A 15924-nucleotide genomic window follows, 5' to 3' on the forward strand; every position below is an offset into this window, starting at 1 on the left:
GGGGTACCAGTGGGTTGAGGGAAGGGAGGGGCTGGGGCGCCAGAGGAGACTTACCTGGCTCACTCCTGGCCAGCAGCCCAGCACATTTCTCAGGCATCCTTCCTGCCCTTCCCTGTACAGGCTACAGAGGCCATCTGGGTCAATGAATAAGACCCTGAGTGTGTGGGGGGCGGATGGTGCTTCACATGGCCAGAAACCAGTGAATGGGATTGTGCTGGGAGCAGGGACACTAATGGTTCAGCAGTACCTGTTCTCAGTGGCATGCAGGGATGGGGAAAGCCGTGACTTGATGGGCTGGATCCAGCCCGCTGGCCTATATTGCCCAGGCCTGGCTTAGAGGGAACCTTGGTTCTGGGCTGGGAGAGACGGGCACTGTGGAAAGGCCAGTCTTGCTTTTCTGGGCAGGGCATGACAACATCCATTTTGTGCAGCACCGCTGCCAAACATGTGGACAGAGAATTACATGCTAAAGAAATTTAATTGAAGCAGCCAAAGTAGCTCAGTTGGGTGAGTGTTAGCCTGAAGCTCTAAAGGTCCCTGGTTCAATCCCAGGCTTTGGCATTTACCAACATGTGGCAGGGATATCTTCCCCTCACCTGGAATTACTCCAGTCTTTGAGCATCATGTCATGCTTTTCAGCTGCTGCTTGGCACTAACCAATCATGGTAATCTGATTAGCAACTGTTCCAACTAGCTCTTCCTTGGAGTTGCTGCTTCCTTAGCTAACACCCACCCAATGCTGGCTCTAGAAATGAGCACAAGAGCTGTGGCTCAGGGTGATGGCTGATGGGGGCATATTTGGGTAGTCTCATGTGACCTACCTAGGATCAGTCAGCTAGACAAGAGAGAAACTCAGCAGCCAACTTCTGCAGGGCTGGAGGACAAAGAAACTCACTTGATTGTCTCAGCTGGAGACCACAGGCAGCAAGAATGGGTCATTAATTAGATCAGTGGACAATGAGGGCAAGAGGTCAAGACATGAGCCTCTTCTCCTGACACTGGTGAAGGCAGCTGAGCCTAGGGCCCAAGTCTCTTCCAGCCCCCAGGAGAGGGAGGGATCTGAGGGGGACAGAGCCCCCTCCCAGCAGGCTGGGACTGCACAGGGTCTGTTTCTGCTGTTCCCTCCTCCCACCAGGACTCCTGCCTGCCTGCTCCTTGCAAACTGCTCAGCCTGGTTCTTCTTCTTCTGGCCTCCCTGCCCCAGAGCAGGGAGATAAAAGAGAACAGGCCAGCCTGCAGTGCCCAGCACAGTTTTTCTCAACCTTTTTCTATGAAGTACCTCTTTAAGAAAATCCTTAAAAAATGAGGCTTATAGGATCTTTCAAAAAAGTCTTTTATTTTCAAAAGATCTACGGCAAAACTGCCGCTTTTTTCCAAAAAAGACCCATTTAAAAAAAACCAGTGGCTGCCGTTATACAAATGAAGCACTGGAAATACAAATCCCCACTTCATGTGCAATATCCATATATCTCATTTACATCCCTTTATTGAAAAAGGGCTGCAGTCTAGACATATCCTAAGTGCTTGGTGAGGAGCATGTCATACCAGGATCAGGAGTCAAACAGTAAAGAGGTGACTGGGCCCTCCACTCATCTTCTTCCCAGCCTCAGTCCATTTTGGTCACTGGGTCAGCCTGGGAAGGAAGGCAGGAAATGGGGCAGAGATTCCGGCTGATGGGAGCAGGCAAAGCTCATCTTGTCCTGCAGGGCCACTGGCAGCAGCTAACCAGGGCAACAAGCTACACAACCTCTGAGACACACTCCCTGTCAATCCCCTTCTGTTCCTGTCAGAGAGATGCCTGGGATGGTGCCTCATGCTGGGTCCCTGAGGTCTGAGGCAAACTCTCAGCTCCCACAACCCCTGCCTCTGGCCCAGTACCCCAAGGCTCAGCTCTACTCCTGTGGGCTGCTCCACCCTAGAATATGAGAGGAGCTGGGTGAGAGGGTGGGGAATCTATGCCTGTCCCAAAGGATCATCCCTGCAGGGGGGAAATGCTGGGGTTGTGACATGGGTGACCCCTCCCCAGGCACATGGGCCCCTGTCACCTTCCCAGTGTTGGGAGTGAAGGTCTAGAGAAGGGTGGGAGGGGGGGAAGGTGTCTTGCTCTTCCTCTTCCCCCAAGCCCTCCAAAGAGTTAGTAACATATTATTTGTCCACTTTTAAGTACAGCAGAAGGCATTAAGGGTGTTTCTGTGGTGTAGTGCTTATCACATTTACCGAACATGCAAAAAGTCCCTGGCTCAAAGCTAAGTGGAAACAGTGTCTTCTCTCATTGTGACTCTGTCTCCCCTTGATGGCCAGATAAATGCAATTCCTGCTGCCTTGGATAAACCCAAAGGTTGTGACATCAGCTGAGAATGCACCTTGGGGCCAGCCTGGGGAAATACGATGAGTCAGAACACTTTCCTGTTTGTGGCTCGGCTTCCCCTGTTTGGGGGTGGGCTCTTCCTGCTGCCTCACTTATTTTAGTTGCCCAAGGAAGTCAAGAGGCAGGAATGAGGCAGAGGAGGAAAGCCAAGCTGGAGACAGGGCTGAAGCACATTATGTTTAAACAGCTGCTGTACGAAGTTACCTGAAAGTCACAAGGATCAATGATCTGTGACAAAGGAAGGTGGCCATTAATTCAAGCCCCGATGTATGTTGTGTTCACAAAGGAAGGTAGGAATGTGCACCAGGCAGATTTGTAACAGGCTCCTGGCCATCTCCACCTCTACCTCTGGGTGGGACACATCCGCACAAACAGTGGAATTAGCTCAAGTGGCCCTTTGCCCCTCCTCATGAAGCTGATTGGCTGGCAGAGAGTGCCACTCAAAGGCACAATCACTTGGCTCCCTGGCATGTACTGAGTGACTGAGCGGACCAGTGGGAGGGATCTGATGGCATCATAGCTGTGCAGCAGGTCATCTGCATGGTCCCTGAGCTTAGCTCAGGCTGGATGCAATCAGAGCCCAGCAGGACCAGGGGACAGGAAAGGTGCAAAGACTTTCTTTTTCTCACCTCAGTTTTCACTTGCCTGTGTGAGGTGGAGGTTGCACACCCATTTTCCTGTGGGGTACAGACTTGTAGCTCCTGGTGGCCAGCCCTGTGCTTCTTCCATAGTTCTAGACCTTTTTGTCCACACACAAGGCCAGCTTCTTTTGTAAAAGCAGCTCAGGTAGCTGAAATGGGTCTGTGGGGAGGGATTTGAACCCACAACTTTTGACAGGCCACACAGCTTAGCAGTCCAACACACTTTCCATCACACCACAGAACCTTTCATGTTAGGCAGCCTGACCTCTCCTATCTCTTCTTTGTAGCACAACAGTTGCTGGGGGAAAGGAAAGGGAATGCAGGTTTTTGCTATGTCTACACTCTAAAGAAGGCTTTCAAGAAAACAGACAAGACTGTTTTCCCCCAAATGGGACTTGAACCAAGGCCACATCAGTAAAAGTCCTGCCTCACATCCTCCTTGGGCCAATCACACAAGGGAGGCAGCAGAAGGAGTCAGCCCCATACACAAGCCTCTGAGGGCAGGGAAGGCCAAGCCACAAGCCTCCAACAGGTGCCTGGCCTGATTCATCTCCCTTCCCCAGGCTGGCACCAAGGGGCATTCTAAGCTGATGTCACCACTCTCTGTTATGTGGGAGTTGGGATCATCCCACACACAGGTCAGGCAGCAGGAGCTGGGCTTACCTGGGCAGGAGCAATAAGAGAAGACATTGTTTTTCTGCCTGGTTTTGAACCAAGGACCTTTCCTATGTTAGGCAAACATGAGAACCACTACACCACAGAAACACATTTTAGTGCTTCTCTTGCTGTACTTAAACTTGGATAAATATTGTATTACTCTTTGGCCAAGGCATTTAGGGAAGAGGAAGAGCAGGGAATGAGACCCATTACCCACCGCTACTTCTCTAGACCTTTACTCCCAACACTGGGAAAGTGGCAGGGGGCCAGCATATTTGTCCAAGTTTAAGTACAGCAGGAGAAGGCATTAAGGGTGGTTCTGTGATGGAGTGGTTATCAGAGGGAATCCCAGCACAGACACAAGAGCAGCAGCCTTGGCCAATGATCCCAGGTTTGCAGGGACTGTCCCTGGCTCTCCGCTCAGACTGGCCAGTGGGGCACATTGGTGCTAACAGCATACTCAAGTGGCTCCATGTTCCAGCCAGGCCGACAAGGAACATTTCTTGTGGCACTACCTGATGCCCACGAGTGTGGCCCTTGCACCCACCTCCTGCTTTTCCCCTGGTCCCCATGGGGATGGCAGAAAAGAGGCCAAGGGCCAGGCTGGAGTCAGGGGGAAGCAGAAAGAGCACTAGGCTGGAGCCCAGCTCCCTTTCTTCCCCTAGGCACCTTGAGCAGGGAGGGCTGGTACTGACAGCTCCAAGGGAAGGCTCAGAAGCCACACAGCAACTGAGGCAAGGGAAGAGGGGGGCAGGGCCAGGTCTATACATGGCTGCAGAGCCACAGACACACCCGACCAGGCTGCTCCCCGCCCTGGCTGCCAAACACTGAGTGAAGGCCTCACCCACCAGCACATGGGCAGCTGCGGACGCCTTGTGACCAGCATGAGAAGGTGGCAGGAAAGTAGGGCCAGGCCCCTGTCAAATCCCCTCACCACTCCCACCTCAGAGGCTCAGTGGAGCAGATGTTGCCCCAAAATTTCATTTAGAATATGATCCAGAAGGGAAATTCCCAACATAACTTGTGCTCTTCTCTCTTCGTCAGTGCCCACGTTCTTGTGGGGGTTTTTTTTTGTACCTGGTGTTTGCCGTGTACAGTTTGTTCATTTCTGCCATCGCTACCAGTCTTTCTCCTCTTTCATTCTTTTTGCCACAGCTGTATCTCCCTATGAACTTTTCACCAGCTTTCCCTCACCCGACCTTGGCGTTAAAATCTCCCATCATGACAGTGTAAGTAGACTTTTGCATGAGAGCTCTTTCGAGCTCTTGGTAGAATTCTTCCACTTCTTTGTCCTCACTTGCACTTGTGGAAGCATAAACCTGGATGACCTTGAGGGTAGCTTTTGACTCCATCTGAAGATGCAGCACACCGACACATGATGATATTAACTGGCATGATATGACTTTCGAAGACCAATCCTTATGGATGATAAATCCGACTCCTCCAATGTTTCTATCACTACCTCCCTTTCTGAGCCTCACAGCACTTCCATCCTTCCAGTTGACTTCCAACTCCTTCTTTCGTCGAGTTTCATAGACACCGAAGATGTCGCATCTTATCCTTTTCTTCTCTTCTATCAGATGATTTAACGTTTCCTCCCTTGCCAGTGACCTACAATTGTAAGTACACACAGCAAGGGTTGTCCTTTTCCATGTTGGCCTAGCACCTAACATTTTTGTCAGCCTCTCATCAGTCAATTTCTGCTCCACCACCATAGAATGGTTCGATGACACTCAGGGAACTAAGACCCATTTACTCATGTTGTTTTAGCTGTTGACTTCAGGCCATCCCAGTGGCTAGGTGGGTAGGCATGTGTACCTCCTCAAGCTTAGCTAGCCTTCAACCTGTAAGGAGAAGGAAAAGTGCTCTTTCCTCTGAGAGAGCAATCCCTCTCCCTGGATTGGATGGTCCAACACCTTTGTAGCATGGTTAAACCTATCAGGGCATATGCCCCACTACCATAGCTGTCAGATAGCCAGGGTCACCGCTGCGCCATGTTTAGGCATTGAGGTAGGATTTTGCAGTGGAATTCCTCATAGAAAGAGGAATAAGTCTTATGAAAAAAGGCCTCTCATGCAAATATGTGCATGTAGTATGGATGGTTTTTGCACAGGAGAGAAGGGTTACAATCAACGGACAGAGGGAGGGACAAAGGCTGAGAAAGGTAAAGGGCCTTATCTGACATCACACAGCCAGTCTGGGACAATGCTGGGAACAGGACCCAGGAGCCCTGATTCTGAAACTAACCTTCAGTCAGGAGTTTCACACCAAGACTGATCAGAATAAAGTTACCTCCAATGAGCTATAGACAACAGCCCTGCCTAGGGATTGCTCAGCCAGTTGTTTAGAAGAACTAGAACAGGGGTCAGCAACCATTCCTAAGGGGTGTGCAAAGATTTAACTCTCCTTCCCTGAGCTGTGCCACTCTCCTGGGAGAGGGGAGGAGCTCTCTCCACTGTATGCCCTGTGTACAACATGGGTCCTTTCCATGGACTGCCAGTTGCTAATGGACACTTACCATTAATTATATAATTACACCTAAGCCATGCTGCTAATGCTGCAGCTGTGCAGGACAGTTTAATTATAAAACAGATTAAGCATTTTGATTCTCTCATTACTTTGTCAAACTTCATTTTAAATAAAGTAAAAAATTATGCCCAACACAAAAGATTCCATTATTTTCTTTATTTAAGGCAGCAGTGGAGAACCATTTTTGGATCAGGGGTCACTGACCCACAAAAAAATTCATTGGGGACCACACAAGTGAGAAGTATAGAAACTCCTCCAACCTCCCTCCATTCTCTGCTGCCCCAGCCTCATCGGGTGAGGGGAAGCAAAGGGGGGAAAACTGAGGTTAAAAACTTCTGATGGATCAGATTTCCTTTTCTGTAATTCTAGAGTTAGTGAACCTTATGGACCTCCTTAGGCTCTGGGGTAGGGACAAAAATGAAGGTTACAGTGTGAGGCAGGGCTGCCAACAGGATAGGAATGGGATGCAGAATCTGGAAGGGAGCTGTGGTGAAGAAGCAGGCTGGGAGTACGGTATCTGGCCAGGTGGAGGGAGCAGGAACAAGGGAACGGGCAGTGTGTGCCAAGCAGAGAGGGTGCAAGAACAAGGGAGAGTGTCAGAGCAAGCTGGAGGTTCTGGGGAGGAGGGAAGTGAGGGGATGGAGGGTCTCGAGCAGAGGGTGATTACCTGGCTTCGTGCCCCTTTGCAACAACATCTGCAGCCACACTGTCCCAGACAGTCTGGAGGCAGGTTCTGCTGCTGCAACAGCCAAGCAGTCCAGGACTGGCCCCAGAGGCACCACTGCTGCAGCCATGCAGCTGTGCGTCAGCCTCAGATGCACTGCTGCTGCAGCCATATGGACCGGGGCTGGAGACACCACTGCCATAGGCACACAGCCCACAACTGGCCCCAGAGGCATCCCTGGCATGGCCACGTGGCCCTAGTGGCACAAGATTCTATGGATGTGGCCATGAGCCAGCCTGGGAAGCCAGAGGTGCAGTGACAGCAGTGTCTCTAGCCAGTCCATGTGGTACAGCCTCAGGGCTGCCTCCTCTCCAGTGGCTGCAGGATGAGAAGAGTAGTGGGGCTGAGTTCCTTCCCTTACAGCACATGCCAGTGAAGGGACAGGGTATAGCACTCCCTCACAGTCAAAATCAAAGCCCTACGCAAGCTGGATTCTACCCATTAAGAGGCTTTTGCCCACCTTTATTATAGGGGTTCTCCTATGTGCAACAAGGCTTCAACTCTCACTGAAGCTTTTCCCACAGTCAGAGGAGTTAAAGGGTTTCTCTCCTGTGTGGGCTCTCCTATGGCTTACAAGGTGTGACCTCTGACTGAAGCATTTTCCACAGTCAGAGCAACTGAAGGGTTTCTCTCCTGTGTGGGTTCTCCTATGACTAAGAAGATCTGAGCTCCTTCTGAAGCTTTTACAACAGTCAGAGCAGCTGAAGGGTTTCTCTCCTGTGTGGGTTCTCCTATGTGTAAGAAGACTTGAACTTTCACTGAAGCTTTTCCCACAGTCCGAGCAGTTAAAGGGTTTCTCCCCTGTGTGGGTTCTCCTGTGGATAAGAAGATGTGAGCTCCTACTGAAGCTTTTCCCACAGTCAGAACAGCTGAAGGATTTCTCTCCTGTGTGGGCTCTCCAATGTCTAACAAGGTTTGAGCTGCAACTGAAGCATTTTCCACACACAGAGCAACTGAAAGGTTTCTCTCCTGTGTGGGCTCTCATATGTTTAATAATGGCTGACCTCTGAATGAAGCATTTTCCACAGTCAGAGCAACTGAAAGGTTTCTCCCCTGTGTGGGTTCTCCTATGTGCAACAAGGCTTGAACTCTCACTGAAGCTTTTCCCACAGTCAGAGCAATTAAAGGGTTTCTCTCCTGTGTGGGCTCTCCTATGGATAACAAGGTGTGACCTCTGACTGAAGCATTTTCCACAGTCAGCGCAACTGAAGGGTTTCTCTCCTGTGTGGGTTCTCCTATGACTAAGAACATCTGAGCTCCTTCTGAAACTTTTCCCACACTCAGAGCAACTGAAAGGTTTCTCCCATGTGTGGGTTCTCCTATGTACAACAAGGCTTGAACTCTCACTGAAGCTCTTCCCACAGTCAGAGCAGTTAAAGGGTTTCTCTCCTGTGTGGGCTCTCCTATGTCTAACAAGGTGTGACCTCTGACTGAAGCATTTTCCACAGTCAGCGCAACTGAAGGGTTTCTCTCCTGTATGGGTTCTCCTATGACTAAGAAGATCTGAGTTCCTTCTGAAGCTTTTCCCACAATCAGAGCAACTGAAAGGTTTCTCCCCTGTGTGCGCTCTCCTATGTATAGCAAGGTTTGAGCTGCGACTGAAGCATTTTCCACAGTCAGAGCAACTGAAAGGTTTCTCCCCTGTGTGGCTTCTCCTATGTACAACAAGGCGTGAACTCTCACTGAAGCTTTTCCCACAGTCAGAGCAGCTGAAGGGTTTCTCCCCTGTGTGGGTTCTCCTATGTGCAACAAGGCTTGAACTCTCACTGAAGCTTTTCCCACAGTCAGAGCAGCTGAAGGGTTTCTCTCCTGTGTGGGTTCTCCTATGTCTAACAAGATATGCCCTATGACTGAAGCATTTTCCACACTCAGAGCAGCTGAAGGGTGTGTCTCCTGTGTGGGCTCTTCCACGTTTACTAAGAGTTGCACAGTTACTGGAAGCACAGGGTGACTGTTGATGGAGGATTTTCTGATTAATAGTTTCTGTGTTTGTTTTCACCCCTCTGCTTCTGTGGCTGGATTTACCCTGTCCCTCTCCTGGATGGTTTCCCTGCTGCTTTTGTTGGCTACGCTGGCTCTCACAGGTCAATCCCTGCTCAGGACTCTGAGAAACATACCCTTCAGATTTTCCCAATAACATCCTGCATGGAGCCATTTGCTCCCGTCTTTCTTGCTGAAGACTCTTTTCATGGTTCTCACTCGGGGCCTCATCACCTGCTGGGACAGAGAATCCAGACAGGAGTCATTCCTTGTGCTGAGGTGAAAGGAAACTCTAAAACAGAAATAGAAAAGGAGAAGCATGCCCAAGGAATGTCTGGAAAGATTTAATAATCATGAGCTGAGTTCCCCCCCTTCACCATAATCCTTCCCCCACCCAGAACCTCAGACTGGTGTTCAAGACAGGCAGAAGGGTCAGTCAGAATTGATGAAAATGCACAAATGATATCTGCTACGAGGACACTGAAATTAGTTTGAGTCAGTTTAGCTGACTGCTCACCTGTGTGGGTGTCACTGATGATCTCTCCTTTCTCACAGCCCTGGAGATCTGGGATCTGCATTTCCTCCCAGGAGATCATATGAGCGTCGGAGACTGGAAATCCAGTTTGGAGAGCAATTAAAAGAGTTGTTCTTGTTCATTTAGGTCTGTGCCATTACTGCTTCCAGAGTCAGGCTCTGCATCACCCACCCAGAGAGGCTCCTTCCCCATCTTGCAGGGACTGGGCTCTGGCTGGTACAAGATCCCAGGACACACTCACCTGCAGTAAAGGTGCATCCCCTCTCCCTCAGAAATGGCCTGGCTGATTTCCCAAGGGAGCTGAACACTCAGCTACACTCTCTAGAAGTTAGTCTCCTTCCCAGCCCATTCTACACACCCCACCACAGGGCAGAACCGGAATACACTACTCAGAAGGGGAGCTGTAGGGAGAACTGGCATGTTTAACACCAAGGTCCCCAGGCAGGGTTCAGATTGCAGCTGCCATGTGGCAAGTCACTAGGACTTGGAGAAAAAGGACCCAGCAGAGCTCTAGCTCCCTAAGGGCTCTGTCCACAAAGCTTCTGGCTGGGGGATTGGGCTTCCCCTGCTCTTTGTCTCAAATGCTCTAAAAGCTCTCTTTGTCTAAAACAGGGGGAGGGATAGCTCAGTGGTTTGAGCATTGGCCTGCTAAACCCAGTGTTGTGAGTTCAATCCTTGTGGAGGCCATTTGGGGCAAAAATTCATCAGGGATAGTATTTGGTTCTGCTGTGAAGGCAGGGGACTGGACTTTGATGACCTTTCAAGGTCCCTTCCAGTTCTAGGAGATAGGCAATCTCCATTAATTTATGCTCTACTTGGGCCAGAAGGAGGCAGAGGAAGTTGTCTGAGCAGGAAAATGAACCCATGGCTGGATGCTTCATGCTTCTATCCTTCACACTTCTGATCCCAACTGCCTGTGCCTGGATGGGCCCTAACAGCTGTCATTCCCACAGCTGGCCAGGGCAGTGCAGGCTGATCCTGTGCTGCATCTCCGGTGCTTGTGAGTGTTGCTACAGCTCAACTCCACCTCTGCAGCCTTTGTGTGGTTTCCCAACCTCCCTCTTGTGGCCAGTCAGGCCTTCCATTTGGAGTCCTTTCAACCTGCACAGAATCTACTGGAGGCAGGAATGGACTCTGAGACTGCACCCTCCTTCCAGGAACTCAGCACATTGGCAAAAGGGTCTCTGCAGGCACTAACAACAGCTGCACCCAGGCCCAGATGTCTGGTACCTGCCATTCCTGCCTGTGAATTTCCATTGACTAGAGATGTAATAGTCTAGTCCTGTGTTTCCCCGTTTTATTTGGCCATGAAACCCATTTAAAAAAAAAACTGCAAGGGGGGGGGGGGGGGGAAGAGACTGTCAAAGAACAAAAAACCAAAAAATCCAGACCCGCCCCTAAGACCACATTTAATGGGTTCCTCCACTTTCCTGCCTGAATTGTTCCTCAAGTGCCTCTCTTCCTTGTGTTGATTTTCCCAGGCTTTCCCCTGTTGTACATACTGGGAATAATCCCATTCAGCTCCTTCCAAAAGTGTTCCCTGTGATTCTACTGTGCCATGCCCTTCCTGCTGTTGACTCTCCTCCTTGTTCTTCCTCACTGTCCTAGCACTTGCTGGGGGAGAGAGAATACAGGCAGGAGTCACTGACCGTGCTGGGGAGAAGGGGCCAACAAGGGAATGACAAAGATATAATAAGGATGTTAAATATCGACTAACTGACTAATCGAATAGTCACTGCATTTTGCATCAACCATTCAATTAGTCAACAAGGCACCTCCACCTTTGAAATGTAGGGCTATCGCTACACTTCAAAGGTGAAAGCCCAGTGTGGAGCCTGAGGCCAGCTGGGCACTCCCCCACTGACCTGAGGCTCTGTGCTGTGCTACCACTTTGAAACGCTGTGAGGAGCGTGAGGCCGGGCGCCCTGCAGTGTTTCAAAGCAGCAGCGCTGCTCCGAGCCCGGGATCTGAAGGGGAAAACCCAGCTGATCCCAGGCTCTACAGCAGGGCTACTTAACTGCAGAAGCCCCACGGGCCACAACGATACTCACAGCACATGCTGAGGGCTGCAACTTAAGTGTGGTTGCATATATGTACAAATATGTATTCAAATACATGTAAATAGCGTCTTTCACATTGACAGGTATGAATGCAAAGATTAAGGTAAGACTACATAACACTCAGGCTCCATTTAAGTCAGTTCTGCTGATAGTAATAAAATGCAATAGTGTCCCGATTTCCACTATATGACAGCACTTTTAATGAGGATGACAGTCCAGGAATTTAACTACTAAAATGCATAAAAACAGAAAACCATTATATTGACTTGCTGCTGTGGAGTGTTCCCAGTGGAAGCAAAGGATCCCACCCATGGGCCATGTGTTAAGCCCCACGAAAAGCCGAACTGCTCTCTGGGCCACAAACAAATGGTCCATGGGCTGCATGTTGAATAGCCCTGCTCCACCCAGTACTGCTGCTTTGAAACATCACCTACAGCCTGAAGAAATCCCAGCTGGCTCCGGGCTGCAGGCGGCACTTCAAAGTGGCAGTGCCACACGGAGCCTGGTGCCTGGCCTCTCACTTTAAGTGGCACTGCCGCTTTGAAGTACCCCTTCTCTTCCCTCCTTGTTGCCTCTTTGTGATAGAGGTGGAAAGGGGTGAGGGAAGTGACTAGTCTGTCGATGATCCAATAAGCATTTGCTTATCAGCTACTCAACTAGCCCTTCACATTCCTAAACCAGAAAGCACTGCGCAATAATAGTTTGGGAGACTGACACATTGTGGGTGGGTCCACATCCTACCCAAACACTCCCAGGGAAGTAAGCATAAGGAGAAAACTCCTGACACATAACGGGATGTCTGGAGAGCTGTGACAGGTATTTGGCAGGATGATACCTGCAGCCCTACCTGGGAGACATGGGGTGGAAGTGAGGGCTTTTACCCAATGCTCATTTTTGGACGCACTAGATTTTTCCTGCACTTCTGGAATGTTTGTGTGTCAATTTCCCTGACTTCTCACCTGTGTGAATATCTCTCAAGATCCTCATTTCTTTGGAGGGCTGAAGATCTGGGACCCACAGCTTTTCCCCTCGTTCCAGCTGGGTGAGCAGGTCAGGTTTGGAAATGGGGAATCCTGCACAGGGGTGAAATCAGGCAAGGTGAAGGCACATGGAGTCTGGGCAGTGTGTGTGTCACAAGGAACATTCCATGAGCCTAATCTGATCCTGCATGGGACCGGGACTTGAGAGCAGCAGACTTCTAGGAAGGAAAGGACTAGGGGATGTGATGAAGTTGTAATTGTATTCACTCTGTTTGCTTTGTTATGTTGCATGTGATTTCTATTGTCCTGTAGTAACTCCATGCTTGTGCCTCAGTTTCCCTTGGCACTGCACCACTATCTAGATGGGGATGGGAATTTGGGGGTGACTCACTGAAGGAGGACGCCCAGGCAAGCACATTCACAATAGCCCAGGCTCACAATAATCTGAGCCTGAGAGGGGTATTTGACCAGGGGACACCTTTTCCCTGGGAAGCTGAATAAAGGTTTGAGAAGGGGCTGGCTGTAGCCAGGGACAAGCTGTGCAGGGTGAAAGTGAGTCTTGCTGGCTTAGGGGCAGAAGTGGGGGGCAGGGCCCTTAGCTCTGTGCCCTCTCCTCCCCAAGGTGGATTGTGCTGACTGCTCCTAGTTTCTGTACTAACAAGTCTGCTCTATGCTGTATCTCTGAACTAATAAACCACCTGGCTGTGGAGGGGGTGGAGTTCAGGTCCCAATGACTCCTCACCATTCGGTGACAGTGAGTGTTGTTATGCCCTCACTAGGAGTTTTAATGATCTGTGGATTTCTAGGGTACTCGCTGACACACACACAGCTTGGGGGTTAAACTCCTGCCTATTTCCAAGCCTGTGGAACCCAGACCCCTCCACAGATGGAGCCAGTCCCAAGGTGGCAGGAGAACAGTGCGTGTAGGAGAAATAACGTAGGCAGAACCGTTCCCTGCTTCTGGTCCCTGAAAGCTGGGGCGATGCGAATGAATTAGCATGTCCCTTAGGTGTCTGACAATTTCCCCAGAAGGAGGCATCGGGATGAAAGTGTCCCTCACACAAGGGTTTTGGGCCCCACTCTGCTCTCAAACTGACCAGGGAAGAACCTGACCTGATGTAGAAATGCTGGCCCCAAGGCTTTGCTAGTTGAGGGTGCAGGAATCCTTACCCAGTGAGGCCACTGTCTCATAGTTCTCCTGCATGACGTCCTTGTAGAGGGCTCTCTGCGCAGGGCTCAGCAGCGCCCCCTGCCCTGTGGTAAAATACACAGCCACCTCCTCAAAGGTCACTGGCACCTGAAATAACAGGGGACCGCCACTCAGCACCTTCCACTCCAGCCAGGGCCCCACTTGTCACAATGGAGAGGGCCCGATGAGCAGAATCCCATCCCACCCTGCCCAGAGAGGCCAGGAGGCTCCAGGAGAGAGAGAGGGGAGAGCTTGGGCCTCCCAGCAGATGGAGCAGAGCAGGGTCTTCTCAGTCACCCCCCTACCAACCACAGGCTGAGGTGGGAGCAGAGCTCTGCAGAGGCGACAGGAATCCCAGCCCCTTCCTAGTTCATGGCTCCCTCCCCCCCCACTCTCTCACTTACACTCACAAACACACACTCACACGCACTCCCCTACCTGAGCCAGCTCCATCATAGCCATTTCCCTGCCCTGTATACTGCAAGATGGGATGATCTGGAACAAAAGGTAGACATGGCTCTTGGTCCTGTCAGGTGCAGAGGGGTGTCGCGGGGGGCGGGGAGACTTGTTCTTGGCCTCTGATGATAGCATAAGAAGCCATGGCCTTAAACTGCAGTAAGGGAGGTTTAGATTGGACATTAAGAAAAATGTCCTTTCCGGATGCTGAAACACTGGAATAAATTGCCTAGGGAGGTTGTGGAATCTTCATCTCTGGAGATATTCAAGAGCAAGTTAGACAGACACCTGTCAGGGATGGTCTACATGGTGCTTTGTCCTGTCATGAGGGCAGGGGACTGGGCTTGAGGATCTCTCAGAGTCCTTTCAGTTCTAGCATTGTATGGTTCTGTGATCGAGGTAGTTTCTCAAGGGTCTTGGTCCATTTCACACCCCCATTTCCTCCAGGCTCTGGCCATGCCTGGAAACCCTTAGTTGTGTGGTTACAGCACAGGCCTGGCCCCTCCCACCATGGGGCACCCTCCAGGCACTTTCACACCCTCTCTGAGACGGACACTAGAAAAGATCAGAAGTTCCAAAGCTGCCACTCTGGGGGGCTCCCCGGCATTGTCCCTGAGGGCAGTGTCCCCCTCCCCCCGCAATCATACTGGGACTGGTAAGGGCAGGAAGGGCTTTGACTGTCCTGGGATCAAGGGTCAGGGAAAGAAATCTGCCCAAGGCAAGGCAGTGAATGGGTCTGGGCAGGGTGGGGGCTGGGAACCTCTCTCCAGACCTCCTGTATCTGCTGCCCCTTCTTCTCTCCCCAAGTTCCCCTCCTGCCCTCTCCCCTCTGTTGGGAGCACTGGTGCCTGCCCAGTGTCCATGGGCGTTTGCTCTCTGGTGGGAGCCTGGCTGTGTCACTGAGGCAGCAGCTCTGGGATCCACAGGGCTTTTTCTGCTGAACTTAAACTTGGACAAATATTCCATTACCAACTCTTTGGCCAAGGCCTGGGGGAAGAAGCAGAGCAAGAGCAGGGAACAAAGACACCCCCTCATCCCCCGCCACTACTTCTGTAGACCTTTGCTCCCCAAACTGGGAAGTGGCAGGGGGCCTGTGTGCCTGGGGAGAGGTGACCCATGTCACATCCCCAGCATTTCCTCCTTGCAGGGATGGACCTTCGGGGCAGGCCTACACTCCCTGACCCTCACCCAGCTTCTGGGGTGGCAAAACCCCCAGGGTATGGCTGAGCCATGGGGTGAGGGGCACAATCTGAGAGTTACCTGAGACCTCAGGAACGCAGCATGAAATACCATACTAAGCATCTCTCTGACAGGAGCAGACGGGGATTGACTGGGGATAGGGAGCGTGGGGAGAGCGTGTCAGGGCTTGGGTAGCTTGTTGCCCTTGTTGGGGGGAAGCCAAAACACAGGCCTCACGGTGAAGAGGGTTTGAACCTGCACAGTGAAAGCCTAGTAGATTTCTAGTCCAACACCTTAACCACTCAGTCATCCCACCTGTGAGTCTGTCAACCCAGGGAAACTAGTAAACAATCCCAGTGCCCAGATCTGATGTCATCTGCCACACAGAACTCAAACAGCAAACCATTTGAATGGTCGTGCAGAGGATTCCTGGCTGCTTTGGCTTTAGAGTATGTCTACACTTCATTCCTCTCTTGAGGGAGGAAGGCAAATGTAGACACCTAAAATTACAAATGAAGCAGGGATTTAAATATCCAATGCTTCATTTCCATAATCGCATTATAGCACTATTTTGGAAAAAAAAAAAAGTTATTTTGAGAGAAAACCCTTCCCTTGAAATAACCCTT

General features: G+C 50.8%; 1 protein-coding gene and 1 non-coding gene across 2 annotated transcripts; one reads left to right on the top strand and one right to left on the bottom strand.

The window, feature by feature from the left end:
- Positions 1-488: 488 nt before the first annotated feature.
- Positions 489-561, top strand: TRNAF-GAA (transfer RNA phenylalanine (anticodon GAA)). The gene has a single exon. It is a non-coding gene; the product is annotated as a tRNA-Phe (tRNA).
- Positions 562-5136: 4575 nt separating this feature from the next.
- On the bottom strand, positions 5137-15833 carry LOC142821562 (uncharacterized). The gene is made up of 5 exons (XM_075912842.1): positions 14102-15833; positions 13645-13771; positions 12454-12567; positions 9417-9509; positions 5137-9136 (listed from the first exon to the last, which is right to left on the bottom strand). The coding sequence occupies exons 1-5, from the start codon at positions 14300-14302 to the stop codon at positions 7416-7418; spliced, it is 2256 nt and encodes a 751-aa protein (XP_075768957.1). The 5' UTR covers positions 14303-15833; the 3' UTR covers positions 5137-7415.
- Between the last annotated feature and the right edge of the window lie 91 nt (positions 15834-15924).

Source organism: Pelodiscus sinensis, chromosome 31 (genome assembly GCF_049634645.1).
Source record: "Pelodiscus sinensis isolate JC-2024 chromosome 31, ASM4963464v1, whole genome shotgun sequence".
NCBI classification, from domain to species: Eukaryota; Metazoa; Chordata; order Testudines; family Trionychidae; genus Pelodiscus; species Pelodiscus sinensis.